Here is a 16,289-nt window from a genome sequence, read left to right as displayed (position 1 = left end):
TAAGTATGTAAGTCCTGCTAAGATTTGCTTTCCCAAAATGCAGCACCTCGCATTTATCTGAATTAAACTCCATCTTGTTGGAGGGAATGCTGAGGGACAGGATGTACATGTATTTGGAAAGGCAAGGACTGATTATGGACAGTCAACATGGTTTTGTGCATGGGAAATCATGTCGCACAAACATGATTGAGTTTTTTGAGGAAGTAACAAAGAGGATTGATGAGAGCAGAGCGGTAGATGTGATCTATATGCGTTCGACAAGGTTCCCCATGGGAGACTGGTGAGCAAGGTTAGATCTCACGGAACACAGGGAAAACTAGCCATTTGGATACAGAACTGGCTCAAGGGTAGAAGACAGAGGGTGGTGGTGGAGGGTTGTTTTTCAGACTGGAGGCCTGTGACCAGTGCAGTGTCAAAAAGATCGGTGCTGGGTCCTCTACTTTTTGTCATTTACACAAATGATTTGGATATGAGCATAAGAGGTGCAGTTAGTAAGTTTGCAGATGACACCAAAATTGGAGGCGTCATGGACAATGAAGAGGGTTACCTCAGATTACAACAGATCTGGACCAGATGGGCCAATGGGCTGAGAAGTGGCAGTTGGAGTTTAATTCAGATAAATGCAAGGTGGCTGCATTTTGGGAAAGCAAATCTTAGCAGGATTTATACACTTAATGGTAAGGTCCTAGGGAGTGTTGCTGAACAAAGAGACCTTGGAGTGCAGGTTCATAGCTCCTTGAAAGTGGAGTTGCAGGTAGATAGGATAGTGAAGAAGGCGTTTGGTAAGCTTTCCTTTATTGGTCAGAGTATTGAGTATAGGAGTTGGGAGATCATGTTGTGGCTATACGGGACACTGGTTAGGCCACTGTTGGAATATTGCGTGCAATTCTGGTCTCCTTCCTATTGGAAAGATGTTGTGAAACTTGAAAGGGTTCAGAAAAGATTTACAAGGATGTTGCCAGGGTTGGAGGATTTGAGCTAGAGGGAGAGGCTGAACAGGCTGAGGCTGTTTTCCCTGGAGCGTTGGCATGGATTAGTAAATAGGCAAAGTCTTTTCCCTGGGTTTGGGGAGTCTAGAACTAGAGGACATAGGTCTAAGGTGAGAGGGGAAAGATATAAAAGAGACCTACAGGCCAACTTTTTCACACAGAGGGTGGTATGTATATGGAATGAGCTGCCAGAGGAAGTGGTGGAGGCTGGTACAATTGCAACATTTAAGAGGCATTTGGATGGGTATATGTATAGGAAGGGTTTGGAGGGATATGGGCCAAATGCTGGTAGGTGGGTCTAGATTGGGTTGGGCTCTAAATTGAAGGGTGATAGAAATAGGATAGATATCAGAGGTAGTTTCTTTACTCAGAGAGTAGTAGAGGTGAGGAACTCACTGTCTGCAACAGTAGTAGATGCTCCAACAAGAAGGGCATTTAAATGGTCATTTGATAGGCATATGCATGAGTTTGGAATAGTGTAGGTTAGATGGGCTTCAGATTGGTTTCACAGGTCAGTGCAACATCGAGGGCCAAAGGGCTTGTACTGCACTGTAATGTTCTATGTTCTACTGAGGTTGTGAATTCCACAGATTCACGACCCTTTTAAGTAATTTCTCCTCATGAGATAAATTCTGCTACCCTTTAACCAAAAACTATGACCTCTTGTTCTAAATTGCCTCATGCGGAAACATTCTTTCTACATTTACTTTGTCAAGCCCTTTAGCATCTTATATACATCAATTAAATCTCCTCTCATTCTTCTAAACTCCAGAGTATAGGCCTAAACTGCTCAATCTCTCTCGAGTCAATCACGCAAACCTTGCAAACTGCCTTCAATGCAAGTACATTCCTCCTCAAATACGGAATCAAAATTGTACACAATGCCCCAGATTCAGTCTCACTAATGCCTTATTCAGTCTTCTACTTTTCTGCTCCATTCCTTTAGCAATAAATGCCAAAAATTCCACTTGCCTTCCCTGTTACCTGCTATATTTCCTTACTAGTTTTCTGAGATTTATGCACAAGGACACCTGAATCCCACTGCACCAAAGCACTCTAAGGCTTCTCTTCATTTAGATAATAAGTTGCCTTTCTGTACCTCTGACCAAACTGGTCACACTTATCCCCAAACTTCTTCATTATCAAAGTTTGCCTCATTGACCTAACCGATCCCTATCCATCTGTAAATTTCTTATATTTTAGTTGCGATTACTTTGTCACCTATTTTGTGTCATCTGCAAATTTGGCTATAATATTTTCTATCCCTACATCCAAGTTATTAATATAGATTTAAATTGTTGGGGCCAAGGAGCAAACCTGCTGGCACCCCACTACTTGTACTGAGCCAACCAGTAAAGATCCATTTATCCTGAGTCTCTGCTTTCTGTTGTTTTGCCAATCCTCTATCCAAGCTAATAAATTACCCCTAACCCCATGTGATCTTACTTAGTGTATTAGCCTGTTCTGTGGCACCTCATTAAATGCCTTCTGGAAGTCCAGATATACTAAATATACAGGATTCCCATTATCTAAATTTCAAAATTCTATTTTACTTAATGCTAATAAATGAGAAAATAAATGTGATTTGCAAACGGTATGGTCCAGAAATTCCTTATATTTTCATTCTTAGGTAGATTTAATTGTGCTCAACTGATGATCCATAAATTGGAGCCAGGGCAGGTACTAAATTACCTTCTTTCTTTTTGTGAAGTCAATGGTCATTTAATATTCTGTATGCAATCCAAGCACGGCAAGTTAAAGAGTCAAATTTTGCACAGATTTTGTGGGAAGTTTTGAATTGCTGCACAGAATACAAACCACACTGGCTAATGCTACTTACAGTAGCTCAATGCATTTCTCTCAGATCAGGTGAGGCAGGTTGTGGATTTTATTGTAATACCTGGATGCAATGTAATCTCATCTTCAGGTCCTGTCCAAAAAATATTTTTTAAAAGAGTCCATTGCTAATTTTCCTAGAAGAATTGATTGCAATTGCTTTTGGAAAACTATTGTAGGATTTTGAGCCCCATCAAGGGACAAGAAAGTTAAAATAGTCACACTGGCTATCTCAGAAGGAGAAACTGGTGAAACTTGTAAATTATACAAACTGACTTGACTTACTTTCTATACATCAGATTAGTGCTCCAAACATTTATTTAAAGTTTTTTTTTCCGGTTCTATTCTTTGTTTTGATGAATCCTTGGATTAATTTCGGCTCCAGGCCCAAGTTTTGGAGGCAGGTTGAAAATTGTGTGTGTGTTCATTCAGAACCAAAAATAGGCTGATTGGGATTTTCCAATTGGTCTTCAGGTTCCCACAAGCAAGGCTGAGCGGATTTTAAAGGTATGTAGTACCAATTTCAAAGTACCAATTCCCTCTCTTTTCCTCAAGTAAGCCCGAATGGCCCTTCAGCTTCAAAAACTCATGCACTCTCATTACTTAGATAAGTCAGGTAAGGGGGACTCACCAAGAGTCACTATTTTCCCAAAGGGCAAATTTGGGATCCAGAAACAGTGGCCTGTTTCCCTTTGCCCTTAATCTTGTCCATTGCAAGGTACAGTGAACCTAATTTTGCTGGGAAGTAAATGATAGGTCAAATGTCTAATGGTGAATTTTCCTTATTTACATTTTGATTCGACATGCTTTCCTGTGTGTATTGTGTGCCCAGTTCAACCATCTGCAAGTTTTCTTTTTGTTGATGACAAAGGGGAAGAAATCTGCACATCGAGATCTTGCATAAAACTCTTCCCCGTCCTTTCAGTTGATGTTTAAGTCACAAATAGAATCATATGAATCTTTAAGAAATAGCCACATTCAACCTATACCTGCGACAACAAATTATATTTACATTGTACTCTTGACATACAGAAATGTTCCAAGGCGCTTCACAGGAGGTTTTCAAAACAAGGTGTGCTATTGAATGATCTCAGGAAATACTAGATTTGACAAGCAAAAGCTTGTTCAAAGAAGAAGGCTTTAAGGCATTTCAAAGGAGGTAAGTGGGGTGGAAAGGCAGAGAGGTATAGGAAGGATATACCAAAGCTTCGGATTTAGGCTACTCAAAAGGGTTGCCAAGGGAAAGTGATTAAAGTTGTAAAATGGCACCTAAAATCAGAGCTCCACCAAAGACCAGAGTTTGAGCAGCATATTTCTCAGAGAATTGCAGGGCTTTAAGTAATGAAAAAGACAGGGAAGGGTGAGGCCATTGATAGGACTTGAAAGCAAAGATGAAAATTTTAAAATCATTGGGTTGCTGATTGAACATCAAAGTAGGTCTGTGAATGAAGTGGTGCTAGGGGTACCGAACTTGGTGCAAGTTAATACACAGGCAACAGCTTTAAATGACATTAGGTTTGCAGGGTGGAGAAAGTGGGAGATTATGGTCATAGAAACAAAGAGTATGCCATTCAACCCATTAAGTCTGCGCTGACATTCAACAAGATCATGACTAATCCATGGCTTTAACTCCATGTACCTGCCTTTGGCCCATATATCTTAATATCTTTGCTTAACAAAAAAATTATCTATTTCAGATTTAGATTAGATTCCCTACAGTGTGGAAACAGGCCCTTCAGCCTGACCAGTCCACACTGACCCTCCGAAGAGTAACCCACTCCGACCTATTTCCCTCTGACTAATGCAATTTAGCATGGCCAATCCACCTGACCTGCACATGTTTTGACTGTGGGACGAAACCAAAGCACCCAGAGGAAACCCACGCAGACATGGGGAGAATGTGCAAACTCCACACAGACGGTCACCCATGGCTGGAATCGAACCTGGGACCCTGGTGCTGTGAGGCAGCAGTGCTAACCACTGAGCCACTGTGCCCCCCTCCTCTTCCAAAATGTTCAATCATCCACCACCCAATCATGATTGGATGTGGTAGGACTGCATGGCTTAATCTGTTGGTTATGAGATTGCTTAGCTCTGTCTATCACTTGCAGCTTATGCTATTTGACATAAAAGTGGTCCTGTTTGGTAGCTTCACCATTTGACACCTCATTGTCAGGTATGCCTGGTGCTGCTCCTGGCTTGCCCTCCACTGCTATTTGTGGAAGAGAGTTTCAAATATCTACCACTCTTGATGCATAGAAGTACTTCTTAACATCTCTCCTGAATGGTCTGGTCCTAATTTCCAGATATACCCCCAATTTTATAATTCCCAACCAGTGGAAATAGTTTATTTTCACCTACTCTGGTCTTTTCCTATTAATAAGATCACCTCTTAACCTTCCAAATTCCTGAGTAAACAGGTCCAATCAATTTTTATAATCTCTCTTCATAACTTAACCCATGAAGTCCAGGTATCATATAGCATAGGAACAAGCCCTTCACCCTGCCATGTCTGTGTTGATCATATGTTATTCTAAACTAATGCCATCTGCCTGCACATGGTCTGTAGTATTCCTCTATTCTCTGTCCACTCATGTGTCTGTCCAAATATCTCATAAATGTTGTTAGCTTCGATTATGTCCCCTGGCAATGCCTTCTAGGCAAGAACCACCCTCCACATTAAAAAAAATCCTTTACACATTGCCTTTAAACCTACGCAGTCTCGCCTTAAACCTATGCCCCCTAGTATTTCACATTTCCACCCTGGGAAAGAGACTCCGACTATCAATTCTATCCTTGTCTCTTATAATTTTATCCAATTCTATAAGGTCGCCTCTCAGCCTCCAATGTTCTAGCAAAACCAATCCAGTTTTGACAAACCACCCCTTATAGCTAATACACCTCAAACCAAGCGACATCCTAGTAAATCTTTTCTTCACCCTCTCCAAAGCAACCACATCCTTCCTATAGTGTGGCAACCAAAACTGTGCACAGTACTCCAAATGTGGCCTGAACAAATTCTTATACTGTTACAGCATGAGTGGCCAACTTTTATATTCAGTGCCCTGAATGAAGGCAAACATACCATTTGTCTTCTTTAAGACCTTATCCACTTGTGTTGCACACTTTCAGTGAACTATGGACTTGGACCCCAAGATTCCTCTGTAGCCCAATGCTCCTCAGGATCTTGCCATTTAGAGAATACTTTTCTTTTGCCTTTGACCCCATCAAAATATATCTCCTTATACTTGTAAATTATATCATTGTTATGAATTCACCTGGCCAGGAACACATTGGAATAGTCAAGTCTAGAGGCAATGGAGGCATGAGTAAGGACTTCAGATGAAAATTGACAGATAATCTTTGTGATGGCATGAATACAAGGTCAAGAATGATATCAATAGTGCAAACAGACTGGCTTATACTTTAGGCTGATGCTGGGAAGATAGATGGAATCAATAGTTAGGAATGAGTTTGGAGTGAGAATTGAGAACAATTGCTTGACTGTTCCCACTATTTAATTGGAAGAAATTTCTGCTTATCCAGGAGTGGATTCTGGACAAGCAGTCTGACAATTCAGCCACTGTGGTTGTAGAGAGAGAGGTGGTGGTGAGATAGAGCAGGTTTTGCCACAAATTAACACTGTGCTTTTGATTGGTGTTACTGACAGACAGAAAGTGAATAAGAAATAGGAAGGGCTGAAAATGTGTTGCTGGAAAAGCGCAGCAGGTCAGGCAGCATCCAAAGAGCAGGAGAGTCGATGTTTCAGGCATGAGCCCTTCTTCAGGAATCCTGAAGAAGGGCTCATGCCTGAAACGTCGACTCTCCTACTCCTTGGATGCTGCCTGACCTGCTGCACTTTTCCAGCAACACATTTTCAGCTCTGATCTCCAGCATCTGCAGTCCTCATTTTCTCCTAGAAGAAATAGGAAGGGATATAGCCTTCTGGAACAAAAGGGGTAATAATCTAGAAGTAGGACGAAAAGGCATCACAAGTAATTTTCTGGCTATGATTAGATAGATAAAAATGGAACCAGGTGAGAATAGTCCCATGCAGAAGACAACAGTAAATTAGTGTTGGGGGAGGATCGGGTAGTCGAGTGTATCGACAGGTGGAGGAGGAGGAGGAGGGCAATTCCACCTTTGTTATTGTCGAATAGTTCTTTGTACCAAAATAAATGATGCTGACATTGTTGTTCTTGTATGACTAGTACTGAACTTAAGATAAAAGTTTACATTTTCAGTGCTTACTGACTGAACCTTAATAGAAATTACAGTTGGTAGTGCTGCACAGAGATACTCAAGCTCACAACCACTATGACCTTGCATCGCATTGAAGCATACTGCACCCATCTATGGTTGGGCAAGATATGTTAACTAGTTGTAAATAAGAGAAACTGTCTCTCCGGTGTTTCCCATTTATTGAATGCTGAATAAAGGTATCTAATAGCCAACTGCAAATGTGTCAAGAAATCAGGATGCAAACTGTGCACAGATCTGAGAAAGGTATTGATTTAAACATATAGTTTGCATTCAGCCCTTGACAATATCATGCACGTATATCAATCAGCTTATAGTGCTTTGCGTGATCTGATAAAATGCAGCTCTCAGAACAGAATGAATCTGAAAAAAACTTGCAAAACTTAATGAGTGAAAATCCATGATAGTTCATGCTGCCATTTACAAAAGAAAGCACAATAAAATCAAAGATTTCAATTCAAAACATTTATTGGAGATAGTCCTGTTCCTTGAAAGAATGAATATTGCCACAATATTGTAAGTGGTCACCTGGAATAGTGGGTCCATATGTCCGGAAAATTATGGAAAAAGTTAAAGGAGGGGAGGATTCAGCGAAGGTTATTAATTTATGAGAACAACTAATAGGACAGAAAGTATGGAAAGGGTCTGGAATATAACTTCAGGCAAAACAGAAATGGGGATAATTATGAAAAGGGGACAGTCAATGTAGGATTAACAGTGTTGTGCTTAAATTTTGCAGGACATAAAACAAGGTAAATGAGCTTATGGAACAAATTTAAATTAGCCAGTATGATATTGTGAGTATCACAAAGAGGTGCCTGCAAGGGAATTAGGGCTAGCTGCTAAATATCCAAGGACACATCCTAACGAAAGGATAGACAGATTGGCAGAAGGGGCAAGGTTGCCTTGTTAGTAAGAAATGAAATTAAATCTATATACAATCAGAAGGCATAGAATCTATGTGGGCAAAGTTGAAGAACCACAGATGGGAAAAGAGTGTGATGGGACTGGTACAGACCTCTTCACAGTAGTTAGGATATGGGGAAGAAAATAAATCAGGAGATAGAAACGACATGTAAAAAAGGCACTATTATAACAATCATGTGGGACTTCAATATGCAGGTGGACTGGGAAAAACAGGTTGCCAATGGACCTCAAGAAAAGGAATTTGTGGAATCTCTCCGAGATGGTTTATTGGACCAACTTGTGGCAGAGCCCACTAGGGAACAGGCAACTATGGATTTGGTATTATTTAATGAGGCAAACTTGATTAGGGAACTTAAGGTGAAGGATCCCAAGGGGTAGTGACCATAATATGATAGAATTCATTTCATAGTTTGAGACGGAGAAGATGGGATCAGATGTAATGATATTACAATTGGCTAAAGGTAACTGTAACGACATGGGGGAGGAGCTGACCAGAGTTGATTGGAAGTGCAGCCTATCAGGGAAGTCAGTAGAGCAGCAATGGCAGTAGTTTCTGGAGGTAATTCTGGAGGCAAACCAGAAATCCTAAGGAAGAAGGAAGATATTAAGGGGACAAGGGAAGTCAGTGACAACATAAAAGCAAAAAGAAAAAGCATATAGCGTGGTGAAGATGAGTGGGAAGCCAGAAGATTGGGAAGCCTTTAAACACCAGCGGAGGTTAACTGATAAAGCATTAAAGGGGATAAGATGAAATATGAGAGTAAGTTAGCAAGTAATATGAAAGAAGACTGCAAAACTGTTTTTTATACATCTGAAATGCAAGAGAGAGGCAAGAGTAGACCTTGGACCATTGAAAAATGAGGTTGGGGAAGTAGTGATGGGTAATAAATAAATGGTGGAGGAACTGAATAGATACTTTGCATCAGTTTCCCATTGGAAGACACCAGCAGCACACCAGAATTTCAAGACAGTCATGGGGCAGAAGTGAGGACATTGGCCAACACTTAGGAGAAAGTGCTAAGGAAGCTGAAAGGTTTCAAGGTGGATAAATCATCTAGATCAGATGGACAACATCCGAGAGTTCTGAAAGAGATGGCTGAGGAGAGTGTAGAGGCATTGGTGGTGATCCTTCAGTAATCACTGGAGTCAGGGAGGGTCCCAGGGTGTTGGAAAATGGCTAATGTAATACCCTCTGTTTAAGAAGTGGGGGGAGGCAGAAGACAGAAAACTATAGATCAGTTAGCCTGACTTTGGTTGTTGGTAATATATTAAGAATCCATTATTGAGGATAAGGTTGTGGAGCACTTGGAAGTGCATGGTAAAATAGGACTGAGTCAGCATGACTTCATTAAGTGGAGGTTATGCCTGACAAATCTGTTAGAATTCTTTGAGGAGGAAACAAGCAAGTTAGATAGAGAGCCAGTGTTCGTGATCCATTTGGAAGCCTTTGGCAAGGTGCCTTATAGGAGGCTCCTAAATAAGATAAGAACCAATGGTGTTAGGGTTCAGATACAGGCATGAATAGAGGATTGGCTGACTGGCATAAGGTAGAAAGTAGGGTTAAAGGGGTTTTTGTGAGGATGCCAGCTGGTCACTAGTAGAGTTCCGCAGGGGCCAATGTTAGGACCACAACTACTCATTTTATATATTAACAATCTGTATGAAGGAACTGAGGGTATTGTTGCTAAGTTTTCAGATGACACAAAGATAGGTGGAGGGAAAGGTAGTTTTGAGGAAGTGGGGAGGCTGCAGAAGGACTTGGACAGGCAAGGAGAGTGGACAAAAAGTGGTAGATGGAAGACAATGTGGGAAAGTATTATACACTTTGGTGGGAAGAATAGAAGTAAAGATTATTTTCTAAGTGGGAATCTGAAACACAAGAGACTTGGTAGTCCTAGTTCAGGATTCTCTACAGGTTAACATGCAGACTCGTTTGGCAGTTAGGAAGGTAGATGCAATGTTAGCTTTCATTTCAAGAGACTAGAATACAAGAGCAGAAGTGTATTGCTGAGGCTGTATAATTATCTGGTCAGACCAAACTGAAATTTTTGGCCTCGGCAAAGATGAGTTGGAGTGATGGGTCTGTTTGATACTGTATGACTTCATGTCTCTTAGAAGTATGTGCTAGTTTTGGAGGGGTCCAGAGGAGATGTACAAGAATGATTTTAGGGAAGTAGGGATTTTCACATGAGGAGCAGTTGAGGACTCCAGCTCTGTATTTGATGGAGTTTAGAAAGACGACAGGGCTGATTGAAACTTACAGAATACTGAGAGACCTGGATACAATGGAAATGGAGAAAATGTTTCCACTGGGGGGGGGGGGAGACTACGATTCGAGGGCACTGCCTCAGAGTGAAGGGACAACTCTTTAGAACAGAGATAAGGAGGAATTTCTTCAGCTAGAGGGTAGTGATTCTGTGGAACTCATTGCTGTCGAAGGCTGTGGAGGCTAAGTCAATAAGTATATTTTAGACAGAGCTAGATAGGTTTCTGATTGGTAAGGGGATCAAGGGTTATGAGGAGAAGGTGGGAAAATTTGGTTGAGAAACATGTTAGCCATGATCAAATGACAGAGCAGACTTGATGGGCCGAATCTCCTCATTATGTTCTTTATATCTTATGATCTCATGGAAAAAGTAGCAGCATCAATGACACCTACCAGTGACTTGGTCAACTAAAATTCTGGAAGTGATGATTCGGCCATATTGTGAAAACATCTGCTCCAATTCTTTCTGAGTCATAGATTTAGGAAGGCCACTAACATACAAATTAGCATCACGAATTGATGCAGAGCTTGGACGAGCATAAGAAACCTAGAGAAATGATAAAAGCAAGAAATTCTGCTAAATAAGCTTTTATAAAAATAGGAAGTATTGAATAGTAGCTTTGGAACAATTTGTACAATTCCTATCTTGCTAAAATATCTTCTGCCTATCCATTTATGATGAAAAAAGGATAACTTTATACTAAAGATATTTTCAACACAATCCACTTACTTGCCTTGTGTAATTGTATAGACAAGAAAAAAATTGCAAACTTAATTTTTGCAATGTGAAACATAATCTACTTTTAAAGCTTATTGAGGTTATCGCATTAAACTTATCCATACAGACATAAATTATAATAAAGGTAATAAACTGAGAATATGTGCTATAAAGAGTTAGAGCTTCTGGTAAATAAAAATCATTGAGAAAATCTAAAGCTCTAATTTTAACCAGGAATGAGAATGGAAAGATGGCAAATCTAACAGCCCTCAGGTATGTTGCAGGTGTGTTACTCATCCCATCACATGTAGGGAAAAAAACATGCAAAAGACTTTTATTAGTAGCTTTGTTAGGCTGTAGCAAGCCCTTGAAAATCTTTAGTGATATGGGCTCAACAAATTCTGCTCTGTAACAAAGTATTTTCAGGGGTCATTAAACAGGAGTAAAGCCCCTTATGTATATATAGAAAAAAAGTACCATAGTCCTAGAGGACCAAAAGGCTTTCTCATTAGTTAGAGACAACCAGTGATGAGTTTAACCTGAGGGTCACTGCACCTCAAGAGAGGGGTGGGGTTGAGAAGGCAAGTCTTCGTGGGAACCTCAGCTGATGCGGGAAATTGACATTTGGCATCACTCTGCATCAATAGACCAGACATCCTACCAACAGACCTAACTGCTCACTGGGCTGCCTTATTTACATATATCTGTTATGTATAAATTGGCACCAGCATCCAACACAATATCAGTTATAATTTAGTGTGTCCCAAAATTGCACATTTATGCCTGTGTATAGATCTAACAAGGAATAGTTTCTAAACCTACCTATAAAATCATGAGGGGCATGGATAGGGTAAATAGACAAAGTCTTTTACCTGGGTTGGGGGAATCTTGAATTAGAGGGTATTGGTTTAGAATGAGAGGGGAAAGATTTAAAAGAGACCTAAGGGGCAACTTTTTCATGCAAAGGATGGTGCATGCATGGAATGAGCTGCCAGAGGAAGTGGTGGAGGCTGGTATAATTATAACATTTAAAAGGCATCTGGATGAGTACATGAAATGGAAAGGTTGAGGGAGATATGGGCCAAGTGCTGACAAATAGGACTAGATTAATTTAGGATATCTGGTTGGCATGGATGAATTAGATTGAAGGGTCTATTTCCGTGCTGTACATTTCTATGACTCTATAATAACTTTAACTGGCAATGTCTGGGCGGCACAGTGGCACAGTGGTTAGCACTGCTGCCTCACAGCGCCTGAGACCCAGGTTCAATTCCCGACTCGGGACTGACTGTGTGGAGTTTGCACGTTCTCCCAGTGTCTGCGTGGGTTTCCTCCGGGTGCTCCGGTTTCCTCCCACAATCCAAAGATGTGCGGGTCAGGTGAATTGGCCATACTAAATTGCCCGTAGTGTTAGGTAAGGGGTAAATGTAGGGGTATGGGTGGGTTGCGCTTCGGCGGGTCGGTGTGGACTTGTTGGGCCGAAGGCCTGTTTCCACACTGTAAGTCTAATCTAAGTCTAATCTAATCTAATTACAGAAATTCAGGACACTAAATTCAACTTTCTAGTATGAAATTAAGAAGTAAAAACTCAGGTGAAGATTATATTAAGGAAAATCACCAATCATGTCACCTAGGAGAAAGTGAGGACTGCAGATGCTGGAGGTCAGAGTAGAGAGTGTGGTGCTGGAAAAGCACAGCAGGTCAGGAGCAGGAGAATTGATGCTTTGGGCATAAGCCCTTCATCAGGAATGAGGCTTGTGGACCGGGGTGGGGGAGGGGGGGTGGCTGAGAGATGAATGGGAGGGGTTTGTGGATTGGGGAAGTAGCTGAGAATGCAATAGGTAGATGAAGGTGGGGGAGAAGGCGATAGGTCAGAGAGGGGGTTGGAGCGGATAGATGAGAAAGACAATGGACAGGTCAAGAGGGCGGTTCCGAGTTGGAGGCTTGGGACTGGGATAAGGTGGGGGCAGGGATAATGAGGAAACTGGTGAAATCCACATTAATCCTACTTGGTTGCAGGCAGAAGATGAGTTCTTCTTCCAGGCATTGGGTGGTTAGAGTTTAGCGATGGAGGAGGCCCAGAACCTGCATATCCTTGGTGGAGTTGGAGGGGGTGTTGAAGTGTTCAGCCATGGGTTGGTTGGTGAGGGTGTCCCAGAGATGTTCGCTGAAATGATCCGCAAGTTGGCGTCCTGTCTCCCAATGTAAAGGAGACCATATCGGGTGCAATGGATACAGTAGAGGTACAGGTTAACTTGCGGATCGTTTCAGAGAACATCTCTGGGGCACCCGCACCAACCAACCCCACTGCTCTGTGGCTGAACACTTCAACTCCTGCTCCCACTCCACCAAGGACATGCAGGTCTCTGATCCTCCTCCATCGCCAAACCCTTACCACCCGATGCCCAGAGGAAGAATGCCTCATCCTCCGCCTTGGGACCCTGCACCCACACGGGATTAATGTGGATTTCACCAGATATCTCATTCACCCCCACCCCTCACCTTTTAGATTAGATTACTAACAGTGTGGAAACAGGTCCTTCGGCCCAACAAGTCCACACCGACCCGCCGAAGCGTAAACCACCCAGACCCATTCCCCTACATTTACCCCTTCACCTAACACTATGGGTAATTTAGCCTGGCCAATTCACCTAACCTGCACATTTTTGAATTGTGGGAGGAAACCGGAGCACCCGGAGGAAACCCACGCAGACACGGGAGAATGTGCAAACTCCACACAGAGAGCCGCCTGAAGTGGGAATTGAACCTGGGTCTCTGGCGCTGTGAGGCAGCAGTGCTAACCACTGTGCCACCCGAAAATCCCAATCCCAAGCCTCCAACTCGGCACCACTTTCTTGACCTGTTCATCATCTTTCCCATTTATCCGCTCCACCCTCCTCTCCAACCTATCACCTTCTCCCCCATCTTCACCTACCTATTGCATTCTAAACTACCTTCCCCCTCCAGCCACACCCCTCTCCCATTTATCTACCAACCCCTACCCTTCCCCTCCGGTTCACAGGTCTCATTAACAATGAAGGGCTTATGCCTGAAATGTCGATTCTCCTGCTCCTCGGATGTTGCCTGACTTGCTGTGCTTTTCCAGCACCACACTCTCAACACCAATCATGTCACCTCAAGCTTAAATGCAAATAGCGAAACAGGATGAAAAAGCAAACAAAAATTTTAATATTTGACTCTATATTAAATTCAAATTTTTTTTTTCTGTTTACCCACTGAAGATTGGATGTCTCAAATTTGTTGATGGAGGTATCAGAAAGTTTATTTTGAGATGAAAGGTTGTAGTCAACTGTTCAGAGTGTGAACTGCCTGCCGGATGGGTAATTTTGACAGTATTAAGGTTAAAAAATGGTAATATTGATTCAGCTGCTTGTTTTACATTTTTCCAAATTTTCACTCACACTGAAAGCATAATAGGCAATTCAATTAATATCAGCCAGTTTACAAAATAACAAGTCCAAATGGCATAATGGTTCAGCGGTTAGCATTACTATCTCAGTGCTAGGGACCCGGATTCAATTCAACCCTTAAGTGACTGTCTGTGTGGAGTTTGCATGTTCTCCCCTTATCTGTGTGGCTTCCTGCCGGGTGCTCTGGTTTCCTCCCACAATTCAAAGATGTGCATGTTAGGTGGATTGGCCTTGATAAATTCCCCAGTGTTAATGGATGTGTAGGTTAGGTGTATTAGCCACAGGAAATGCAGGGTTAAAAGGGCAGGGGGATTGGTCTGGTTGGGATGCTCTTCAGAGGGTCGGTGTAGACATGTTGGGCATTATGGCTTGTTTCCATATTGTGGGAATTCTACGATATGTGATTTAACAATTGCACAAGGCATATATTTTATTTCATGAAAAAACTTTTAATATGTACCTTACAAACCAATGCTCAAAAGCAAATAGGATGCCGCTTACCTTTATGGTCTTGGTCTGAAGTCTAAGCCCATTTAAAGTATTAATTGCTTTCTCTGCATCCTTTGGATCAACATAGTTCACAAAACCGTATCCCAAACTTTGCCCTGTTTAAGAGGAATTATAGATGGACAAATATTAGTTTCTGAAAAGTAGTGTTTCACTATAATGCAACTCACAAGGAACAACTGATGCTCCCTGAAAAGAGTGATGTAATTTTCAGGTTCTTTTCAAAGAAAATGAAGCCTTTCCTCCTCCCGCTCTCCATTCCACTTCCTCCTAATTCATGCAACCAAATAACATCTAACCCTATATTGTAGGACAATATTAATAGAGAATGCAAATGTCTAAGCTTTGTTTGGTAACAGAATATTTCAGTAAATCAAATGAAACTGAATGTGATTTTCTGAAAATTTTCAATGCAACTCAAAATTAATTAATACTAAAATTAAAATATTATCAATCTTTTAAAATTTCAAAACATTAAGCATTCCTACATTTAAATTTCATATTTATTTATTACTGAATATTTTTTAAAAAGTGTTTGCGTAAATGACAACATCACTAGAGGAAAGTGGAATAGAATAGGTCCAAATCTTAGTCCTTTAGTAGGAATGGAATGATACAAAATTAAAATTGTTGTGTTGCACTATTTGTTCTGCTACGACTCAAATCTTGATCATCACATTTCCTAAGGCTTTCTGCTGCTGTTTAATTACTACATGCAAATGAGGTTCCTTTGATGTACGTAGGACAACTGATTGCTGCATGTGCATTCCCCAATTACTGTATACCAGATGGTGAAGCATAAAAGGCCAAAAGATAATTAAGTACAGAACCACTTTTACGAACATTGAAATAAGAACAAGAGTGGGCCATACGGCCCTCGAGCCTTCTCGGTTTCTTACTAAGATCATAGCTTGAGTTCTACATCATTTTTCACCCTATTCTTATGTCCTTTCATGAACAAAAATTTATTATTCTCAGTCATGAAACACTTATCAATCAAGTATCCATATCCCCTTGGGGCAGAAAATTAATGACACCCTGAGTAAAGAAATTTCCCATTTCAGTCCTAAATGGCTAACATGAAACTAAATCCTGAGACAAATAGCTGTAGTCTAAACTTCCCAGCCCACAAAAAACTCATTGGTAACATGGTAATATATAAAAGGAAAAACTTTATCGAATCTGATGGTATATCTCACATCAAACTAATACATGAAATCTAACTTATATTTGTGAAGACTGCAAGTTAGACTTCACCTCAAACGGTTTTGGTTCCCTTGTCGAAGGAAAGGTATTTCACCATCGGATGTAGTCTGAGAAGGTTCACTAAGTTGATCCTGGGCACTGAGAGATTT

The 16,289-nt window shown here is 41.2% G+C and overlaps 1 protein-coding gene across 4 annotated transcripts in view; it reads right to left on the bottom strand.

Annotated features, from left to right (window-relative positions):
* elavl4 (ELAV like neuron-specific RNA binding protein 4) overlaps positions 1 to 16,289 on the bottom strand; it is a 107,472-nt gene that overhangs the window by 53,450 nt on the left and 37,733 nt on the right. For all 4 annotated transcript variants that reach the window (XM_060829820.1, XM_060829818.1, XM_060829819.1 and 1 more), the window contains 2 exons: positions 14,929 to 15,032; positions 10,672 to 10,825 (listed from right to left, as the gene is read on the bottom strand). In XM_060829820.1, coding sequence (XP_060685803.1) covers positions 10,672 to 10,825; positions 14,929 to 15,032 — 258 coding nt within the window. The remainder of the gene's footprint in view (positions 1 to 10,671; positions 10,826 to 14,928; positions 15,033 to 16,289) is intronic.

The sequence above is a fragment of the Hemiscyllium ocellatum genome, chromosome 9 (assembly GCF_020745735.1).
Source record: "Hemiscyllium ocellatum isolate sHemOce1 chromosome 9, sHemOce1.pat.X.cur, whole genome shotgun sequence".
In the NCBI taxonomy this organism is placed as follows: Eukaryota; Metazoa; Chordata; class Chondrichthyes; order Orectolobiformes; family Hemiscylliidae; genus Hemiscyllium; species Hemiscyllium ocellatum.
Note: the sequence above shows the minus strand (reverse complement) of the source record. Positions and strands in the feature narration are given on the sequence as shown.